The following is a 23,041-nucleotide window of genomic DNA, read 5'->3' on the forward strand; positions in this document are numbered from 1 at the left end:
TGAGCATTAGCCAATGTTTTACCATCCATGCAAAATCATTTAAAAATCACATTTAACAACGGTATATGTATGTATATGTATATATGTATGTATGTATATATATATATATATATATGTATATGTATATGTATATGTATATGTATATGTATATGTATATATATGTATATATATATATATATATATATATATATATATATATATATATATATATATATATATATATATATATATATATGTATATGTATATGTATATGTATATAATATTTTACATAAACGATAGTTTAATAATAATAATTACTTTAATGCAATAATTCACCATAACCTTTCACCCAAAATATCCTAATTCGGGGGATCTGTTGCCACTATTTAATTTAATGCATTGGTGTAAGTTAAAAAAATAATAATAATTGACTTATTGAAAGATTTAAAGTTGCAAAACGTTTTTATTGAGTTGTCCAGACATGATAATGTTGATAGTTACATCAAGTTAATATTGTGTGTAACTTCAAATTAATTATCTGTGTAAGTTTGTTTAAAACATTATTTAAGTTGTAGTAACTCAATACATTTAGCTTGATAACTTTAGGTTCCCAGCATGCTTTGCATGGGACTTGATAGTGAGAGTAAATGTAAAAGTATGGTGTTATTTTATGCATTTCTAATCAAGATAAAAACAGAAGACTTTTAATGATTATTGTTCTGTACTTTTGGTATTTAAAAGATTTTCTGTTATGTTGTTAATTTTTAAGAGGTTACCATTGTGCTGAAGAATAGAGCATTTGCTCAAGTTGAGAACAGACTCACCGAGCATTATCTTGCTGTTAAACAAGTTAAAACAACTTAATTTTTTGAGTATTCAATGCATTTTTTTAAGTACATCCCACTTATTATAGTTTGTTGGCCGGAATTAATTTCAGAAATAGTTGTCTTAACTCAAAATAATTGATTTTTGTTGAGTCCAAGCAATATTTTTTAGAGTGTATGTGATCTTACATGTGATCTTACATAAGCTACAGTAATACATAGTGGTTTCTGATCTACTGGCCTCCCATTACCGTCATGCCGAGCCGATGTCTGACCACTGAGGGCTTCATTTTATCTCTATATTTTTAATTTTTAATAAATCTTAAAGTATATCATTTACTTTTTTATGGATTACCCAGTGACATTTTATTTTATTTTATTTTATTATTAATTTATCAATTAATCCTAATTAAATTATATTTAATCTTACATACTATATTACTTTTTTATACCACTGTAAACACACACCTGACCTGTCAAATGATTTAAAATAACCACCAGAGCAATGTATGTGGTAACTGTGGTATAAGCAAAATAATTAATTCCGATCCTTTGAAATACTTGACAATAAAATAAACTTTTGCCGCATTACCACCTTATTTTCAACGGCCTGTCGTCAATTTTTCCTTATGTATTGAATACCAAGTACTTTAAGAATGCATGATTACTTTTAAGCAGTTTTTAAGAACATTTCTTTGTTTTTCTAATTTTGGTACGGTAGCACATATTGCACTGGTATTTTTTGTATGATATTTACTATTCATTACATAATTTTTTATAAACTTTCCTAAATAAATCTATTTATTAAACAGCTTCAGTATACGTAGCTTAGACTGTGAATCGGCCTTTTCTACTTTTCTTCTGGAATGTCTAGAACTGAAATTTAGATCTTCAACTTCCTCCAAGTTTCAGAAGTGTTCAGGGTCAAACGGGTTAGATCTCAATCTGGTGTAGGGACAGCTGTGTCTCAGTTTCACTGCTGACAGTGTTAGTTAACACATGTAAATGAGGCTAACCATCCAGAAACAATCTCTCCTGGCTCTCTTCTCTGGAATCCTGAATCGAAACGGATAAAAATGAAAGATCTCCACCAAATCACCACACAAACAAACTCCATACATCTGAGCGAATGTGTGTTTGTGGCTCCTGTTTTTGCCAATGTTTGCTCTGAAATCTGTGAAAAATTACCTTACAATAGTTTTTTATGCCTTGAAATACAGAAACAATTCATTTGTTGGCTGATAATAGTTTAAATTATGGTGGTACTATTTATTTTTTTACTTGATCAATGGCAGTGTGTGAGGAATCTGTTAAAAAATATCATCATTTTTGCAATGTTTAGTGATGAGTTTTTGTTGATGTTATTAGTTCATAAATTACACAATTTACCCTCCACAGACCCACAATCATTGCAGAGGTTATGAATCAGTAAAGCATTGCCTTATGCATATTAAAATCCTTAAAGGCTTTCGTTTTAAGTGTTTGGTCCTGAAATCAATATTTGCCATTTTAAAAACCATTGACTTTCTATGCCGCTATTTGGTAACATTTAAGTTAATGTAATTTAAAACAAACAAAAAACGTTTCTTAGTGGTTTGGGGGGATAGTAATGTTAAAATAAGTTTAATTAGGGTCCACATTTTAATCAAACTGACGGACAGGACACAGCTCAGGATTAATAAGACCACAAGTTGGTCCTGTTTAAACAAAAACGTTCAAGTGGCGGCCCAAGGGGACGATCACTGTTATGGTGAGCTGGTGTGAGGTGAGGGTATAAAACTAAGGTCACTTCCTTTGCTGAAGTTAAACTGTTTAGTTTTACTGCCTCTAACCAAATAAACACAACGGTCCGACACATAAACCCAGATAGAGCATGAAGCAGCCCGCTGAAAGGCTTCAAGTTTATAATTTCGTATTCAACAGACATTAGAAAGAATAATAAACAAGCACAAGATGTCATTTATCAATGGCAAATATATTTATTGATTTTTAGATTTTTTTTATCATGGTAGTACTAAATAGAGTAATTACGATAAAAATATATGCAAAGTAAAATTGTAGAAGTAAAATAAAAAATAATAAACAGGCAGATGCTGTTAGTTATCTGTGACAGTTTCAGTTATTGGCTCTTTGTTACAAAATGCCGCCCATTTGTGAGCTCATCCAATCAATCTATAGAGAACCCCGGCTTCTTGACAGGACACAAATAAAATGATTAAAATCCTAAAGTCTAACAAACGATTAGATGCTTTTTCCAATGCAAATAGCGGCAATGATGCTGTCATAGTCTGCCAGCTCAGCACAGCATCCAGGTGGGATCCACAATGACACGTTTAGAGTCCTGTTGTCCAATGAACATCAATCTTTGCTCCATTGAAATCAAAGCTACAGATATTTGCCACAGCCCCCCAGTGAGAGATGGCTTCAATGGGACTTCATGATGGGCTCTTATAGAGGCATTAACATAAGCAAAAAGATGAGTTATTTGTGTATCTACACTGTATATATACTGTAGATGTGTTTGTGATTTATTATTTATACAAGTAAAAACGTATAATAGCAAACAAACAGAATGAGGCCATGCTTGTTCGCTTATACGCAACTGTATTTTTTCATATGCAAAAGCATGCACGCATTTAAACTCAGCCTTGGAGTTTTGATCGTGTCTTTGAAAAAGGTCAATATCGTAGCATCGGCTTTAGCACGAGGCTTTAACTGCTGGTTGCGATGTCAGGAGAGATTTAGACCTGACAGTTGATTTCTCTCCGGGAATAAACTCCGCCCTTTTTATCTGCCTGCCGATTTTAAACGATTTACTGTTGAGCTCGTTCTCAGCCTCACAACAGTGTGCCTGCTAAGATCCGGGAACGTCTCACGAAGGCATTTCTAAAACGAAACACATTTTACATTTAGCATATTTGCTTTTAGTTATTGGCTGTTAATTTCAAGTTGTCTTCATGAGTTTGTGGCTTGTGGTTGAATCCCGAATCATCTCTGCTATAGCGTGTGAACTGTCACAGCTCAGATCATCTTCAAACTATTTCTCTTGTAAGAAATCAATCCATCAACCCACCCAAAATCAATCACTGGTTTTCTGTGCCACCCCGCTCTTAATGTCACCCATTCAAGGGGTTCTTTTAATGCCCCTCACTTTATGTTTTGTGTTCCCTTCTGCCATCTTAAAAATTAATCATCCTGTTGAATAATGGCTCACGATGGTGCTGAATAATTGATGATCTGGTGCTTAATAGAAGGACAGAGGAGGCGTTACGCTCATACAACTGCTCTTGTCTGAGAGACGCTGTCTATCTGCACACAGATGTGCTGGATTGTGTGTGTGTGTGTGAATAGGATGCTGTTCAATAAACAAATGGCAAGGAATTGACTCTTCACTATATCTTCAAGGGATAGTTCATCCAAAAATTTAAAATTCATACGATAGCTTTTGTATAGAGTTCACTAAAAATACTCACCAATTACTAAATCCTCAAATGAATCTAATAGAAGAACAATGATGGTTGAACAAAAAACATTTCAGTCAACGGTCCTTAAAGGAATCATTTCTTTTTTTCCATTTGTATAGTCTGTACAGAGATGCTTGTATATCAGAAAGGTTATTAAAGGTTCTTTATGGAACCATACAGCTTGACTTTATAGGCACCTTTGTTTTTTAACAATAGCAGAAGTAATATTCTTCAACGATTCTTCTGTGTTAGACAGGAAAAGAAAACATGTCACATTTTAATGTGTGGATAAATAACCCTAACTATGACAGAATTTTCATTTTTAGGTGAACTACTTCTTTAAGAAATATTCTTGGCCTTATTTTCCATGATTCATCTCTGCAAAACATAATCTTTCGAAATGTAATTTTGCTCCCCCTCTGAAACCTGAAACAAATTTCATTTTTGGCTGACGTCACCGGTTCATCCAATCAGTCATGTAGTGAGACAGCCAATCAAATGCATTGGATTTTTACATTTCCATTTTTTATTATTTCCAAACACACCATAACAGAGATAAAATGTGCTGTGAATGTCTTTAAGGTTTCTTCGTAGGTGGAGTCAGAAGTTTAAATAAAAGAAAACATGTTAACCGAAATCGCTAAATGACGGCCTGTATTAATAGTACACACAGGCACACGCATTTTCACCGGTGCGTTTTCACCATTTTGGCAGCAACTGTGCTTTTGAGGGAATTAAAAATTGATGCATTTTGTTGAAAGTGAGATGATGAGGCTGTGAATGTTTTGTCTCCTTTTTTCTTTCTCTCTGGATATTTTATGGACAGTTTTCTTATCGTGCCGTGGAGACGGATGCCGTGCCCCCACTCGCTCCCCTTGTTACGGGCCTGTCTGATGCAAAAACACAGTAAGCTCCGCGAATTTCCTTGCGCTTAAAGAACGTCTCTCTCCGCATCCCAACCGAAGGGGAAACGGGGAGTGTCAAGGACTTTTTCAGCTGATTGGCAGGTGCTTTCCCTGTAAGATACCGGTTATAATGGTGGTCCTCATATTTTTATTTGACCTTCTTATATGTCTCCTCGTATTAATGTCACTCCATTACCGTTAAAATGCAGGCACCTCGGGAAAACACGACGGGACAGAATCCTCCTTATCGCTCGCAAACTTAAAGGAGGAATTTTGCCGCTATCAGTTAATGGAAATGGCATTTTTTTACATTTCATTTTCAGATAATCCACTCCTTGTCCACTAAAACATCAAAATTACTGTCAACAATATGTGGGATCGTATTTAAGTTACTTACTCATAGCAGTTGAGTTCCATTATAATGATCTCTGAGAGACAGCGTGCGGTTTTAATAGGATTTCTGATGCGTTCCGCGTGTTATTTCAACGGTGTGTGTGTGTGTGTGTGTCATTTACTGCCAGAATTAGAAAGCTGTGTATCAGAATAATGAATAGATGTAAACTACCCTTCCTGTAGCTATATACAAACGTGTTGTATGTTAATCTCTATCGAAGTGTGGCTATTTCTAGCAAGGAGCAGACAGTTTCAAAAGCTTTGCTTTGTAGAAATTCAGTTTTTTGCCTTTTAGTCGGTCGTGCTTCTTTGGCTTGCTTGTGTGGAGGATGGAAATTCAACCTTGATTGCTCTGATTGATGAATCTTCTTTAAGAGAAAGATGAATAGAATGTGAAAAAAAAGTTAAAAAAGACATTTGATTCACAGAGTGATTTTATCAGCACTTTTATTTGTGCTTTTTATTTGTTACCCAGCATTTGCAATGTTGTGTATCCTGTTCAGATCTTTAAAAGAGTGCAGAAACTTATAAGCTAAATGGCCGGTTAAACTGACATCTTTACAATAACGGTTGGTGGTGAACTGGCTCGATTTACAAGGATTAAATGACTCTCCTTTGAAATAATGTACTAAAATGCCATTAAAAACAGCAGAAGACTGCTATGTGATTTGATTTGGATACGCTTACCATGTCCATATAGGTGTAGTTAGCAGAATAATGGCATGTTTTTACCATCCATTGCTTTTATTAAAGCATAAGAGACCATAACCGTAGGCATGAAAATTAGTAAGGTATAGGGGTGTTAAGAGTTAACAAATGCTTTCCCAGGAGAAAAAGATACACTAAAATACACTGTACTATTTTGTGCATTAAATTTTGTAGTTAATATACCAAAAATTTGTTTTTAGTACTTCTTAAGATAATTTAAGAACATCTAAGTGTACTTTACTGTGCTAGTTTGGGACAACATATTTAAATACACTAGAAATCTATTTAGGTATTACAGTATTTAGTATACTTATTCAGTATATTTGTATTGCAGAACTTTTACAAAATATTTATTTAAATGTAGATTTAGTACATAAAACTACTTTATTTTTTACCTGGGATCTTATGTACACTCTGTATGTTTTAGGGGTGTACATTGTTATTTTATATTTGTTAGATCACAATTTGTTAATACTGTTGACTTAGGGTGTATAATTAGTTTATTTTCATGCAATAGAGGGTATGCATCAACGTCACTTTTCCACGTGACCACGCGAGAGCTCGCCCGGTTGAGTGGCAAACATTCAACAAAATGGCTGGTTTTCATAGGGGGTGCTGCGAAAATGCCAGTAAAATGGACTATTTTCAGCTAACATTGAATTTAGTTGGACTTGATAGCAGAGGTTGACAATACTTAGTTACATTAGTTACATTTTCCAAGCATCTGTGCTTTATTAGGATGTTTGTCTTGGGAAAAATTTGGAATCATACGGTGTATTCTTTTATATTGCATATTAAAATTTAATTAATTGCTAATTTCAATAAAATTGTGTACTTGAGTAAAATTATGTAAATGTACTTAAATTTAAAATGTTAAATAAAAACTTGTATTTATAAAATGTAATAGAGTATAAATTGTGATACTATGCTTTGCAATGTATGTTTTCCAAAGAAAAACACTGATAAAATACAAAAAACAAAAAAATGCTTTTAAGTAGAAAGCAAAAAAAAAAAAAAAAAAAAACTTAGTAGTGTCCACGTCTGCTTGATAGTGACCCTATCAACTTGTCAACCAACCTGTGGTCAGTGGACGTTGGCATGAACGATCCATTTACTTCTCATTTCTGTGTTTTTGGGTAACGACAGCTCTGAATTCTTGTTAAATCTGTCTTATTGCACAACAGCATTTTTTCCTATTTAGATGCATTTTCACTGTGTTTTTGCTGATTTCACACTGTACACAAATTCCGATTTGCATTATATATTGCATTATATTAACCGTTTTAATGAGCAACAGCAATATAAACAAGAACTTATTGCGTGTGTCTTACCGAATGTAGTATCATGTCTGAATGATGTGCCATTTGATTACCGTTTAGGTGCTGGTCACCCCGTGTTGCCAGTAATTAGTGTGAAAACAAACAAAATTGCCCATCAAGAAAATGCAACATGATCTCACAAAGTTCCGTGGGATAGTCACAGAATTTTTTGCTCATTTTTCCGTGGCATTCTCACGGATCTCCGCATTTTCCGTGGCCCTGCTACAGATTGTCTTTTTCCATGGCATTCCCTCGGATTGGTTACTCAACTGCTTTTTCCTATTTTTAAACAATTTTCGCTTTGGTTTAGGGTTAGATTTGGTGTTTGCGTTAGTTTGTCACTTTAACTATTGGTTTATACAATTTTTTTCTGATTTATATTTTCTAAACTTTAAACAATTGTCGCCTGGTGTTGAGGTTAGAGTTGGGTTTGGGTAGGGATGTCATTTCATGTAAATATAACCCTAAACCGAAGCGAAAATGGTAAGAAAATAGGACAAAACAGTTGAGTAACCAATCCGTGAGAATGCCACGGAAAAAGACAGTCCGTAGCAGGGCCACGGAAAAAAATGCAGAGATTCGTGAGAATGCCACCGAAAAATGACTATCCCACGGAAATTCGTGAGATCAGGCTGAGTTAAAAATAACTTCAAACCTTGTCTTTCAGAAATAAATCTGATACATCGCTAACATGCACATTCTCACTTTATAAGCGTAACATTAATTGCTAAAACCATTAAATGTCTAAAGAGTATTTTTCACAATGGGATCTGGCAACACTGCGAATGCTGCATGTCTCACAGCTGCTTGAGTCAGTCTCCGTCATTTTATGCTGAACTGTCCAAACTTAATTATGTACATGAATGCATATATGAGTAGTTTTACATTACTAATTAGTCATTCAGAGAACTTTTTACCGGGGTCCGGATCTCGTGACCTCATAGATGGCTATGGCCATGTATGAGACCCTGCCTGTGGAACCCAGCTAATGTCATTTTTTTGTGATTTACTGTTTTTAAGCATTGTACATAATATAAAGAACATTCAGTGAAAATATTATCTTGATATCTTTAATATTTACTGACCAAGGTCATTTCACAGGTTTAAATTTAAGTGAAATCAATGCTCTAAATTTCATAATTATATTACAAGGGTCTTCAGTTGTTTATTCATTTAGTTTGTTTGTATTATGAGCAGTGTCAGCAATTATTATTTATTTTATTAATATAAAGACAATATTTGCATTTAAGTTTTAATATTTTTATGTGCGCGTGAGGTTTTCTTATCTTATGAGGGCATTCTGTTTGGTTACACTCTGAATTAAAATAAACTAATTGTAAATGATTGGAATTTTTTTATTATTATTTTAAGAGATTGTTCTACCAAAATTGAAAATTTTGTCATCATTTACTCACCTTCAAGTTGTTACTGACCTGCATAAATGTCTTTGTTGTAGTGACCGCAAATGATGATATTTTGAAGAATGTTTGTAACCAAACACTTTTTGAGAGCCATTGACTTCCATAGTATTTTTAATCCTGCTATGGAAGTCAATGGTGCCCCTGCTTTCTGCTTGATTAAAAATATCTTCCTTTGTGTTCAGCAGCAAAAAGAAATCCAAACAGATTTGAAAAAAAAAAAACTTGTGTGACGGTGTGTAAATGATAACAGAATTTACATTTTTCAGTGAACTATCCCTTTAAACCATCAAAATCCACTTCAGTATTACGTCCAAAGCATAAAACAATACTTAACTCAAATACAGTTTATACATCAATCGGTTACATTTTATTATAAGATGTCCTTGTTACAATGTAATTATATGTTTAAGTACTGAATAATAATGATTTACAACACGTAGTTACTATAGAGTTAGGATTAAGGTTTGGTTTAGGATTAATTGCATGTCATTATGGATAATTTACTGTCATTACTATAGTAATATAGCAAAGACACTGTAAAGTGTTAGCCATTAATCTAACAATAACAGCTCATCATACTGTTTGCAGAAGCAATAAACCCAAACTAAACAGAAAAACTGAGATAGAAAAAAAAAGAATTAAAATATTGTGAAACCGAGGGCATTTTTGTGGCTTCAGTCTGTCATATTGTCCCAAAGCACTGATTAATTTCTCAGCGTGCATCCATGCAACCCCAGTGCATCCATCACATGAAGTCACATCAATATGTCTCCTCCTCGTTTGGTTTTGAAATGTACGAAACCAGCAAATGTCCGGATGGCAAAGGTGAAATGTGTGACAGGCCACATTTTGGACGACTCGCGCGTGTTGTTGTGCATTAACTGGCCCACCCCCGGACCACTGATTGATTTCCTCTAACGTTTCTGACTCGATGGGACTCTCTGTCATTCGATCGCTGACCTGATATTTCAGCGCAGATACAGAAACCTCACAAACAATCCCTTCACGGGCAAATCTCTGCGATTGGGTGCATTACTAATGGTGTATTATGAATATTTAGCTTGTCAGTTTGTCTGCTTTGTCCCGGCGCGGTGTGCGTGAGCGTTATTGTGGGAGTGTGTGTCCGTGTTTATGAGCCCATTTTTTATACACTTGTCATATTCTTTGAGCATCAATCTCACGGCTCTTTTTGTAGTTCATTGAAAGCTTGGAGGTTAATTCAGAGGTCAAGCGAGACTTGCAAGCTGTCAATCTCGCATTGTAAAGTTTGTAAACTCCCCCCCGCCTCCCCAGGCCTCCCCTCTCGTGTATTATTCCCGCACCCGACCCTATGAATGGACGACTACTCCTCTATTCTCCGGTAGGTCTCACTGGTGCTCGGAGAGAAGACGGTCGCACAATTACACATCTGCCCTTTGTTTCTGTGTTTCCACATTAACATCTCAAACTGGCCTTTCAGACCTGATTTGAACGGCTTTCCTCTCGCTCGGAGAACTGGAATGTTCTTTAACAGTTCCTCTTTCATTCGGTTCAACTGTTTTGTCAAGGAACCCTGAGTGGTGTCGGTCTGTTGAAGCAGATGTACACAGCTTTGAAAAAGCTATTCGGGTCTAGACCTTTCCATCCATCACAGTCCTTATCCATAGGGATGAAAAATCACAAAAGAGATGACTTTAATATCTCAATTGTTTCTTCTTAACAGCAGTGAGATTACACAGAACTCATATGGAGATATGGGTAATCTCACGTCACCTCTGGAGTTTTAGAACAGGGTCTCATACTGTGGACGGTCATGCCACATTGTAAACCCGAACAGTACAATGCACTCATTAAAATGAGTAAACTGTACCCAAACCTAAAAGTTTTATGTGTGTTCAACTATTTCACCGCTTAAAAACTTAGTTAACAAAAATTTTAGTCATTTCAATACAACAGCCTCATTTTAACAAACACGGCAAATAATTACAAACTTTCGGTGATTGTGATGAGGTTTATGGCATTCATTTTCCAGTTAAGCTTAAGATTCTGGCATTGCAAATTTACTTTAGTTTAACTTTAAATCAACGCGATTGGTTGAAGAGGATTTCCAGTTCCAATGCTTTGCATGAGCCTTCATTACAAGAGCATTTTAAATTGAGTGAATGTTTATGTGGTTTTCAGTACAGAGAAAGACTCAATAGTGTTAAATATAGGGTTGCATAGGGACGTTTCTGGTATATTTTCAGTAAATTTCCAGAAACTGTCCATGGGAACTTAATCTGAGGAATTTTGCAAAATTCACAGCAGCACCCGAAAATGGCCCCCTTGGTAACTTTCAATAGCAGGGGACTATTTCTGACTGTTGCCAATATCATTACATCTGCTCCAGCCATGGTACGACAGCAAAGTCTTTGATTATTACGCCAGAATGAGAGTATAGTTCCTAGCCGTATCTGCCTAAAAACTTTGAATTTTTCGTCAGTCATAGTACACGATGTAACTACAGAAGAGTCAAGTTTTCAATAGGAAAAATATCCAAACACTTTGGTTATTTTTGAGTGTGATGCTAATGGTCTTATCAGATTCAATGGATTATGCTAAGCTATGCTAAAAGCGGTATCGCCAGACACGGAGATCATCTGAATGGATTCCAAAACGGTAAAAATCAAATGTTTAACTATGGGGAGCTGGAAAAATTAGCCAATTTTTTTTAAAAAAGTGGAGTGTCCCTTTAACAGGAATTTATGTGAATTTACGGGAATTATTTGGAAATGTAGGAAAATGTATATAAACTATATCATATGCAAACATAAATAAAAATTTTGATCATAAGCAGACATACATGCAAGTTAAATACAAAAAAAAAACCATTTGAACAGTAGTGTGCATTGTTACAAAATATTTTTATTTTAAATAAATAGTTTTTTTGTTTTAATACATTTTTATTTTTAACTTTTTTCATCAAATAATCCTGATACTTGCGCTCATCGAGCCTGTATTTATTTGATCAAAATCCTATAGAAATCACTCCTATAGAAATTGAACTGAAACGGCATTAAATCTTCTTGTTTTAAACAAAATTATGTTGCAAGATTTTTAACCTACACTCTAAAAATGTATGGGTTATTTTTGACCAATAATGGGTTTAAAATTGTACAGAACACATCGCTGGGTTAAAATTGACCCAATGCTAATATGTTTTAACCTAACTGCTGGGTTATTAAACCCTGTGATTGCATAACAACAACCCAACATTGGGTCATTTTTAACCCAGCATGTGTTCTGTACAATATTTACCCATTATTGGTAAAAAATAACCCAGCCATTTTTTAAAGGTAAATTTAAGTTCTCGTGTATAGGCAAATCTGAATTTTTTTCACATTCCCAGTTTATTCCAATTAATTTCCATAATTCCTACATATTCCTGTTAATTTTCATATATTTCCATTAATTCCAATGGAAAGTTTCCCAGAATTTTGCAACCCTAGTTAAACATTCATTTATGGTGGAGATTTAGAGGTTTTTTTTTTTTAGTTTTGTGCTTACCATTGTTCAGAAGTGTAGTGCCTGTGCTGTAGGTTGGATATGTGTTGCTTTATCATATCAACAATAACTGTGTGTGAAGTCAATGCCAGCACTGAGCTCAGTTTCTTCACACTTATACACATGAGTCACATTGTCGGTTTCTGTGTATTGTGAAAAAAAAAAGGTAACCACTACTAAAAGTAAGACAGTAGTTTTGTATGTAAATAGTCAATTAATTAAATAAAAACTGTTTAGTTTCGATTAATTGTAATTAATAAATATTTTTACTTAAAGGTGCAGTGTGTAAATTTTAGCGGCATCTAGTGGTGAGGTTGCGAATTGCAACCAACGGCTCAGTCCACTGCTCACCCCTCGCTTTTGAAACGCTTAGAGAAACTATGGTAGCCGCAACCGGAAAAAACATGTCAGCAACAGAGACAACTTTGAAAAGTAAGTTTGACCTTTAAGAGCTTCTGTAGAAACATGGCGGCACAAAATGGCGACTTCCACGTAAGGGGACCTTCTGTTTATGTAGATAAAACGTCTCATTCTAAGGTAATAAAAACACAATGGTTCATTATAAAAAGGTACACCCTTGTATATTATTTTGCATGTCTGTCAAGAGATCCTTTTAAATAATACACACTACACCTTTAAACATTTTGAGTTGGTTTTCTTAAATCTTTTAAGGTAATCCACAAAAGTTTGAATTTGTCAAAAAAAAACTTCCATGACCGAATTATGCGAGCTATGCTATTTACATCAATTTTACAGCTTTGTACTCTCGCTGTAAACAGTGTTTTATCAGTGTCTATTTTACTGTAATTTTTCCCACAGACTTGAAAAAAAACATCTGAGACAAAGTTGATATTTGATACTGTATAAAACATAACTGAGACCTAAAGTAAATTTAGTTTACTGGAGCTGTGAGCTTTGGGTTATTGTTAGTTTATAAGCGGCAAATCCTGCGTTTCTTTTGTCATCAAACAGCAGCTGTAATTCAAAGGACGTGCATGGATCAAACACCGCTGCCTGAATCCTTTTGTAGATGAATGCTATCTGCCTTAATTTCTCATGATTAAAGTTGTTAATTTCATTTGTGAACACAAAACACACACAACAGCGACAACAGGCCTCCCCTAGCTGTATTTGTTTGAGGCACTTAACAGGTGTTGATCGGCGGTCTTTGCTTCGGCTTAGGGAGATAAGGCGTCCCACCGAGGGGAGAGACCTTGACGCGTTTAATGAGGAGCGTGCCGCCTTCGTCCGCGACTCCACTTCTGGAGACCGATCAGCATGTTAACCGCTCACAGCGTGAGATCGTGATATGAAAGTACGGAGCTGTTGTCGCTGATTTAGTCTAACACCCCTCGTCTGTGTTAGGGGATCAACCCTCGCCCTTTTATTTATTTTCCTCACAGCTAACCAGCTGTGAACCGCCACTACAACGGCTTTGCTAGTCATTATTTACCTCAGCAAAAACTCTCTCAGCACTGATTCTTGGATTCACAGAAATTTCCAAATACTTTGGGCTGGGTGCTAATGCTTTGTGCCTAACTTTCAGTATGTCTTTGTGCACGTTCATGTAAAACAGGCCACTATAGTTTTATTAATCTTATTTTCTCACCCCATAAACATACCCAGAATATTATAATTCTCAGTAGCCGATCTTTCAAAGCTTAGGAGATTTTAACTTTATTCCTACTTGTAAAAATGGCTTTGTAGACTCTTAAAACTAAAAGTGCAACAGCACAGTGATGCCATAAAAGAACCATTTTGGTTCCCCAATGAATCAGTCAGTCAATCGTTCTTAAAAATATATATTTTCTTTCTTCATTTTTAGTCTAACAAAGTTTTTCTTTCAATTACAACGATCCTTTTGTGCAATAGAAAGGTTCTGCGTATGTTTAAGATTTAGCCATAAATGGTTCTTCTATGTTATCATTTATCACCTTTATTTTAAAGAGTGTACACTTATTGTTGGCTCCATACACTGAATGTTAAATCCTCGTTCATTGTGTGAATAAAAGCATCTGCTAAATAAATAAATCTACTTGTAAGTAATCAACATTTAGGGTATCAGCATTGCCTTGATCGTTCTACTAAAACACCATTAAAAGAAACATACATTCCAGTACTTTTTTTAAGCACCAGACAATGGGAAATGCCTCGTAATGCAATGATGTATTCAAGGGCGGTGAGATATATTTAGTGTATCTTCAACGAACTATGGGGGATGCACACACTGTTTTTAATGGGCTCCTAAGTGGCTTGTTACCGGAGTGACGATGTTTCCCATGAGGCCTTGAGTGTGTTTTATGGGAGACCGGCGGAGGGTGTAAACATGAAGAGAAGGAAAACATTTTAAAGATGAGATACTGACCGAGTCATCTTTGGCTCTCAGGCAAAGGATATGCGCTGCGGTGGACAGTCTGAGGGCCAAACAAACCAGTTTTTCCTCTGAACGAACAGGTTTGGGGGGAGAGGGTCAGATGAAAGAGTAAAGACCAGACACTGAGATAAATGCTTTCTTCTCTACCTTGTTTGTAATGCGGGAGGTGGCGTTTCAGGTCTCAAACAGAGGGCGTCCATTACTGAATTTGTCGCTATTGACCATCAAAAAAACTCTGGTGAAAGAGAGTTTGACAGAGGAAGTTTGGATGCCCGTGGAGGTTTTTATCGACTGCTGACAGTCTGCTGTGGTTTTCTTCCAGGCTTGGAGGTCAATGATGGTTATCTGCGAGAGTGACTTCCCTGGATCGTTGTGACTACAGTGATTTCGACCCAAATATGTGGAAGGCACCGAGACTGGTCAAAGCTAGGATGGGATGTTCAGAGTGGAAGTCTTTGGCTCTCTGTGGCCTGGTGTTCGTCTTGACGGTTGTACAGAGTTCTGACGGTAAGAGTTTATTTTATCACGTATTTGGACACTTGGGGATGAATGCAATTGCGATAGTTTCCGTTTTTACAAATCCATGTGACTTCTATTGCATTAGTACAGTATCTCCAAAAAGTGTCCAAATACTTTTCCATTTTGAACAGTGTATGTATTGCTTTTTTACATAAAAAGTTTGATGTCTTCTTATATACCAATGTATAAATGCAATATATGTGAGATTGTGTCCACTTTTCATTGCGGTTTACGGAGTTGCTTGCATGCATTTGAGTTCTGAGGCAGACACAATTTGGGATAGCTGGGCTAAATAATGACTGTTTCTTCTCAGACACACAGCCCGAGGTTCACGGAAAGCCGTGTGCATTAACACTAAGCCCGCCTTGTTTTTCTTTCCTGTTAAATTAAAAGGAAGACCACACAGTGTTTCTGCCGCCGTATTTTTCCGAGTTTTCCTCTTCTCATCCCCGTCTGTTTACTCGTATGTCCTGTTCTAACTATAGGCCTAAACTCAACAACTGCTCATTATAAACAATATCCTCAAGTAAACACGCCTCATTACACTCCGTCCCCGCCGTAATATCTTTTTAATGCATTTTTATAATTGAATTAAATGGGTTACTGCCATAGCCATAAATGGCAGGAAGTTTTCGCTTGTGCAGAAACTTGGAAAGATTGATTGCTTGAGGGTGTATTTCCTGTCCCTCTCGAGTATATGCTCGAAACTTCAGATCTCATCTTTCTCTGATTTCATTTCGTGGGCCGAACGCTGTCTATAAGTTTGGATGTAGCTCATTTGTATTCTGTGCATCTTCTCAAACTGCCTCTTTTTGGTATTTTATGAAGCTGAAATGCAAAGCGGTGATGAAATATTGTGGAGCCGTTTTATTGATGGTACGTCTGCCGTTGTATGAAATGTGGCATTGTGCTGTTTTATAAATGAATCAAGCGTATATATGCTGAATGGTATATTAGTCTGAGCCCCTAATGCTTATTTGATAATCATAGTGATATTTCGGTTTCGCAACAGTGATTCATCTCTTAGGGTTTTATGATAAATGTTAAAAGCGCAGAAGCTGTCTTAATATTGTGGCAGTGAATGTTAAAGGCCTGAAAACAAACTGAAACCATATTTAATATGTAATATAATCTGTTTCATTTAAGTGACACTAAAAATGGCCACTTTATTAATATTAATATTGTTAATAAATTACTTATCCACATTCGACGGCTCTTTACAAAGCATAAGGGTCTATGTATGCATTTGTTTCAACATCTCTGCCAACACTGGCTTAGCCAATGATGTGACTTTAAGGCGGGACTTGACCAATGGAAGACAGCATTCAATTTTATACATTAACATTTATCAGCCGCTTTTATCCAAAGTATACATTTTTGGTCAATACGTGTGTCCAGTAGAGTATGTTTCTAGTCTTACCGAGAATATTTCCACAACACAACGTTTCGATATCACTAAAGACTTTTTGTGCTCGGGATTACTAGCTATGAAAGTCAACAGGACTCTTATTGACTCATTTCATATTACGGTAATGAGGTGCAGGTTTATTGTCTGAAAAATTAACATCATCATTTACCAGCAATTACGGTTTTGCTTTGAACACACACTCGCTGGATTATTTCAGGAGGTGGCTAAGTAGTTTTGAAAGAAACCTTGGCTTCATACGTCTGGCCAATTTGCCAGCAAAGGATTGTGAGTAATATGAGCCGTTCTTTTTTTTTAATTATGGAAAGGACCGAATAATATCCGACTGTGTCCTTCTGCCACGAGCTCATTCAAAACGAATGGCGGGGAACCGTGACCTGAACCGCCAGCCGCCCGCCTGTATTCATAAAAACACTTAATCTCCATTTTAATTCATTTGAGACCGGCTTCTGTGTGACTTTTAGACAGCCAAATCACATATCTTAGAATTAACAGCGCTCTCGTCGCTGTAGCCTTTTGACAAAACAGAATTAAAGGTTGAACTTTTGCTTTATGAAGAGCTAACTTTCACCTGCCTCTGTTATTAGGCGAATATATTACCCAGTTTCGGTCTGTGAATAGCTTTTTGTGATGTTCTTTTGCTGTGGAAGCCGATTGCAATCTTGACCTATGATGCCTCCATTTCAACTGTGGTTTTTACCTCAGAGCTGTAGATTTGGTCAATCTTTCTAGATATTTAAAGGTCATGCCCATTGAATTTGGGATTGTGAACATGATACGTATAAATGCGGGACTGTAGGTCAGCGATTTGCATGTCTCTAAAGCATAAGGAAATCCTGGGGTTTGGATGAATAATCCCATCGTCTGAAAGGGCTGGGGTAGCATGGTGAAATTCAGCTGATGGGCACTTACACCCTGTTTATGGATATTTTACAAGGGTTTCGAATGCAGATCATCCAATTAGATTTTGAATTTGGATCTGTTTGGATCTCTTACCTATAGCAGCTCATCTGTATCTATCATGCTTACTGTGAAGCTGTTTTATAGTACTGTGCAAAAGTCTTAGGCCACCATTCCAGAATTAGATATGTTGTTTTTGCAATGTTATAGTGATCATATATAATTGTTTCTCAGTCTCTTTAATAGAATACATCCAGGAAATGTGTATATAGTATTAAAAACTGTATAAAAATGTAAACCTATGTGTCAAGTTTTTAGGATAGACTCCCCTTCCACTTGAGCAATAGCAGGAAACTGCAGGATCTCTTAAACCTAAATGAAATTATTTAAGAAATTTGTCTTTTTACTTTGACAATGTCTAAAGAAGACATTTAGTCCTGAAAATGTATTTTTAATTTTTTTGTACATTTTCCAGTATTTTCTGTTTGGATGTTAAAAATAAAATATGGATGGACATTAAAATGTCTAAAACAAGAAGTCTGGTGCTGGTGACCTAATGCTACGTGCAGATCAGCCGCGGTAGAGGCATCAATCGCAAGTGATTTCAATGTTAAGTCAATGTAAAGACGCGTTGATGCGCGTCTGGAGATCTCGTGGCACGAATGAGGCGTTTAGTGCGGCGCGGTACACGCGATTCCACCTCATTGCTAATTGTGCGAATTGAGCATTGCCCCAGGAAATGCGCAAATTGAAAAATTTGATCTTTGGTGGAAAAACGGGCCGCGTTAACCAATCAGGAGCTTGCTCTATTAGTGATGCAGAAGCCCCTCCCATGACACGAATTTCCGCGTGAATGTCTCGATAACTAGAATTTCATGTGTGAATGAAGTGAGTAAACTCAAAATGTTCAAGCGGCAAACTAGACGAGGTAGACATGAATTTGCGCCTCAACCGCGGCTTGTGTGAACTTTTGCACAGTACTGTATATGAAGATTACTTTAGTTCATAAAAATGTATTTCTTCTTAAATGGGAGATTTTTATATTTCGGCTTTGTGTCCAACAACTCCCTATATAAAGAAAAAAATAATCATGTAACTAAAATTTCCAAAGTATTCAATTTCAAGCCAAAATGAACATCTTAGACATCTATGCATTTGGCAGATGCTTTTATCCAAAGCAGTCTAATGCAAGGTATACATTTGTATCCATATGTGTGTTCCTTGGGTTCAAACCCATGACCTTGGTGCTGCTAATGCAATGCTCAAACACTGAGCCATACAGGAGCACTATACATATATCTTATTATAAACCAATTCTGTGAAAACCCAGCTTTTTGTGATTTACAGTTTTCTACACTAAATCCTCATACATAATATAAAAAAAATATGTGAAAATATACCGCAATATCTTTAATATTGACTACAAGTCAAATGATGAAATAACTTATAGCATTTGGTAAATTGAAAGTGAAACCAATGATTGAAATCAAATGTCAATGCTCCTAATCTAATCATAGAATATCTTTAGCTTATAAAGACGTTAGCTTGGATTTCACATATATCAAATGCATACATACATACATATATACTTCACCTCATATGTAACCTCAAAAATCATATCTTTCTTCCCAAATGGGCTTCTTATTTGGACAGCTGCTGTCTCTCATGTCTTCAAACTTTCTCTGAAATGAGCTGTCTGTCTTTCTGTCTGAAGTGAGCCGTCTTTCTTTCTGTCGGAAATGAGCCATCTGTCTCCCTGACTGAAATGAGATGTCTGTCTTCACTTTAAACACCTCGGTTGAATGTCTGCTGATTAACAGTAAAGATATGTGACATAAACGTCTACAGTGGCAGATATATATATATATATCTATAGTATATGTGTGTACTATATATATGTGAGATATATGTTTGTGTATCATAATAAATGAATGTGTGGAACAGTAACAGGGTTCGCTGTATGGTAAATGCACGTAGGAAACATTTGTTGAGTTGTTGTTGTTGTGTGTCTCTCTCTCTCTCTCTCTCTCTCTCTCTCTCTCTCTCTCTCTCGTCTTTGTGTCTCTAGGCTGTTACGCAGTCTAAACTCTTTCACACAGACAGAATTAGAGCGAATCTTTTTGCTGTCTGTGATTGACAGGGTTGTGCATGTGTCTCCACGTGTGTCAAGTGAATATTTTAGCAAGAAATATGTTGGGCTTATATTATCTATCTTGATTTATTTCAATCTATTCTGCATAATGTGATGGAAGCAAAAATAATTCACATTAAAATGTAATCATATTATTACATAATATATCTATTCATCATATTAATTGCAAATAATTGCATAGGTTGATATTAAATAAATAATTGCCGTTCAGTTGAATGCACACGAAAGCCTTTTTAGTATTACACATTTACACAAAAGCAATGCACTGAATAGACAAAACATAGCTTTAGAAGTCAATGTGTTGTTTTGTAGTTTATAAATAATTAAGCAAAATTAGCCTTTAGAATAGGTTTAAAAGTCAATCCATTTGCATTTTGTCTACTCAAAGTAGACTCAGTTGTTCACAATGGATGAGTATGTGCATTTCATCTGCACTATTTTATTTGCATGCTCTGATCCTTGTGTTGTATTTAGTTGTTTCATTCTAATGCTGCGTTTACACCAGCCGCTGTAGATGCGACAAGCGCGAGTAATTTACATGTTAAGTCAATGCAAAGACGCAATTAGGCATCCTGTGGCGCGGTACACTCGGTCAGCGCGGCGCGAATTGTAAAATCGGAGTTGAAAAATCTGAACTTCTGCGGATTTCCGCGCCGCGTTAACCAATCAGGACCTTGCTGTAGTAGTGACGTGATTACAGGAAGCGAGCGGAGTCTCTGCGGAGTCGCAGAAGCCCCTCGCATGACGCGGATTTCCGCGTGAATGTCTCGAATAACTAGAATTTCACGGTTGGCTTTCACGCGCGCATGAAGCGAGTAAACTCAAACTCAAATGCGTCCAACTACGCGTGAATAGAGCATTTTTTCGCCTCTACCGCGGCTGGTGTAAACGCAAATTGTGTTGTTTTTAACACATCCATTCTAAAGGGGATCGCACACTGGCCGCACCGTTCTAAATCAACTGAACACATTTTTTTCTATGAGTATACGCACACCGGCGCCGCCAGGTGGCGCCTGTCCGCGCCGCCCAGCTGTGACTCAGGAAGTTGTTCAAATCCCTGTTGCGCCACACAGCGCCACTCACATAGTTTAACATTAAATAACATCATATTTGTCCCAAATCATTAAGGATTAACATTTGCTGCTAACGTATATTTTGCATTTTGAAGTAGACGCTATCTGACGAAGCTCGCGCTATTTAATGTGCACTTCCGGTTTACAATACCTCTGAGTTCTGCTAGGCGCGACGCGGCGCTGAGCTGCGCGGCCGGTGTGCGATCCCTTTAAAGGAATAGTCTACTCATTTTCAATATTAAAATATGTTTTTACCTTAACTAAGAACTGTTGAATCATCCCTCTATCATCTGTGTGTGTGCACGTAAGCGCTGGAGCGCGCTGCGACGCTACGATAGCATTTAGCTTAGCCCCATTCATTCAATGGTACCATTTAGAGATAAAGTTAGAAGTGACCAAACACATCAACGTTTTTCCTATTTAAGACGAGTAGTTATACGAGCAAGTTTGGTGGTACAAAATAAAACATAGCGCTTTTCTAAGCGGATTTAAAAGAGTAACTATATTTTATGGCGTAATAGCACTTATGGGAGTACTTCGACTCGGCGCAGTAACACCCTCCCTCTCCCATTATGAGGGTGAGAAGGGGAGCGGACTTTTCAGGCGAGTCGAAGTACTCCCAAAAGTGCTATTACGCCATAAAATATAGTTCCTCTTTTAAATCCGCTTAGAAAAGCGCTACGTTTTATTTTGTACCACCAAACTTGCTCGTATAACTACTCGTCTTAAATAGGAAAAACGTTGATGTGTTTGGTCACTTCTAACTTTATCTCTAAATGGCAGCATTGAATGAATGGGGCTAAGCTAAATGCTATTGTAGCGTCGCAGCGCGCTCCAGCGCTTACGTGCACGCACACAGATGATAGAGGGATGATTCAACAGTTCTTAGTTAAGGTAAAAACATATTTTAATATTGAAAATGAGTAGACTATTCCTTTAAGAGTATTGTTTAGCATCTTAAGCCATTATCAATATGTTTAATAGACATCTTTTAGTTAAAAGCAATTAAAAAAAAACCATTGCAACCCCCTGCATTCAGTTAAACACATTAGATTTATAGGCCAGCAATGCTACAATAACCTACTTCAGATCATTTTTCCCGAGCCAGGTATTTTTCAAATGCTAATGCAGAAGATTCCTCACAGATTTGATTCTTCTGCCGAAGGCTCTGGTTAAATGACGTGGATCCTGCTGTGAAAACGTGTCGTTCCCTTTAGAGACGAACAAGTGTGGACAAGCCTTTCACGTGCCTCAAAATCCCATCTGTGCAGTTACACTTTGTAGGGAAACATTTAAACTAGCGAAACTGATTATCTTTGAGTGGCTAAAGCCAATTTCCATCAGTCTCAGTCCTGGGGCTTTGTGTTCCTATCGACGTTCCGTCAATATCAATATATCTGTGTTCTCTAAACCCTTATTTCGCCTCTTTGTACTCTCCTTTATTAAAATCACGGATTTAGATCTCGGATTCCTTTTGTTTTTTCTTTTATAATACAGACTAGGCGGCTTTCATTGTGCCTTTCTTCTCCTTGTCTGCTGTTTTTTGTTTTCCCTCTTACCCAGGGGTTTTCTATCAGACCGAGAGATCAGACTTCCCATAATGCCGAGCGGCCAGGGGGTCAATACGCCCGCATTCGTCTTCACTGTCTTTCATCAGCCCTCCTCCCTGATCCGAGCGATAAGAGAGGAGAACAGTGGGTCGGGGGCAGACCGCTCAGCAAGGTGTGTCTGTTGTCAGACGGACCCCTGCGGCCGAGCTCTTTAAATCCTCATTAGGATTTAACCGGGAGGAGATGTGGGGTTTAATGGATTAAGCCTCAACACATCTGTCTCGTGATTGGTGTTTGTCATGCACAAAATCAAACCGGGACAGTCAGTTCAAAGTTAGTTGTTATTATGTTGTCGACTCTTCCCGAGAGGTTTGGTGTGTGGAGTGAGCTTGCAAAAGAGAGTTTCAGGGTAATAAAGACGTTAAGGTGTATGTGGTGATAGGATGTGTTGAAAGAGTGACTGAAACTCATTCACCAAGGCAGTTTATTGGCATTGTTTTGCATTTAGCCC

At 36.7% G+C, this 23,041-nt stretch overlaps 1 protein-coding gene across 16 annotated transcripts in view; it reads left to right on the top strand.

The window, feature by feature from the left end:
- adgrl2a (adhesion G protein-coupled receptor L2a) overlaps positions 1-23,041 on the top strand; it is a 141,827-nt gene that overhangs the window by 12,674 nt on the left and 106,112 nt on the right. For all 16 annotated transcript variants that reach the window (XR_010521056.2, XR_010521055.2, XR_010521058.2 and 13 more), the window contains exon 2: positions 15,233-15,417. Coding sequence is in view for 12 of the 16 variants with exons in the window: in XM_065241898.2 (XP_065097970.1) it covers positions 15,309-15,417 (109 nt within the window). In the remaining 4 variants the exon portion in view is untranslated. The remainder of the gene's footprint in view (positions 1-15,232; positions 15,418-23,041) is intronic.

The sequence above is a fragment of the Paramisgurnus dabryanus genome, chromosome 14, assembly GCF_030506205.2.
Source record: "Paramisgurnus dabryanus chromosome 14, PD_genome_1.1, whole genome shotgun sequence".
NCBI lineage: Eukaryota > Metazoa > Chordata > Actinopteri > Cypriniformes > Cobitidae > Paramisgurnus > Paramisgurnus dabryanus.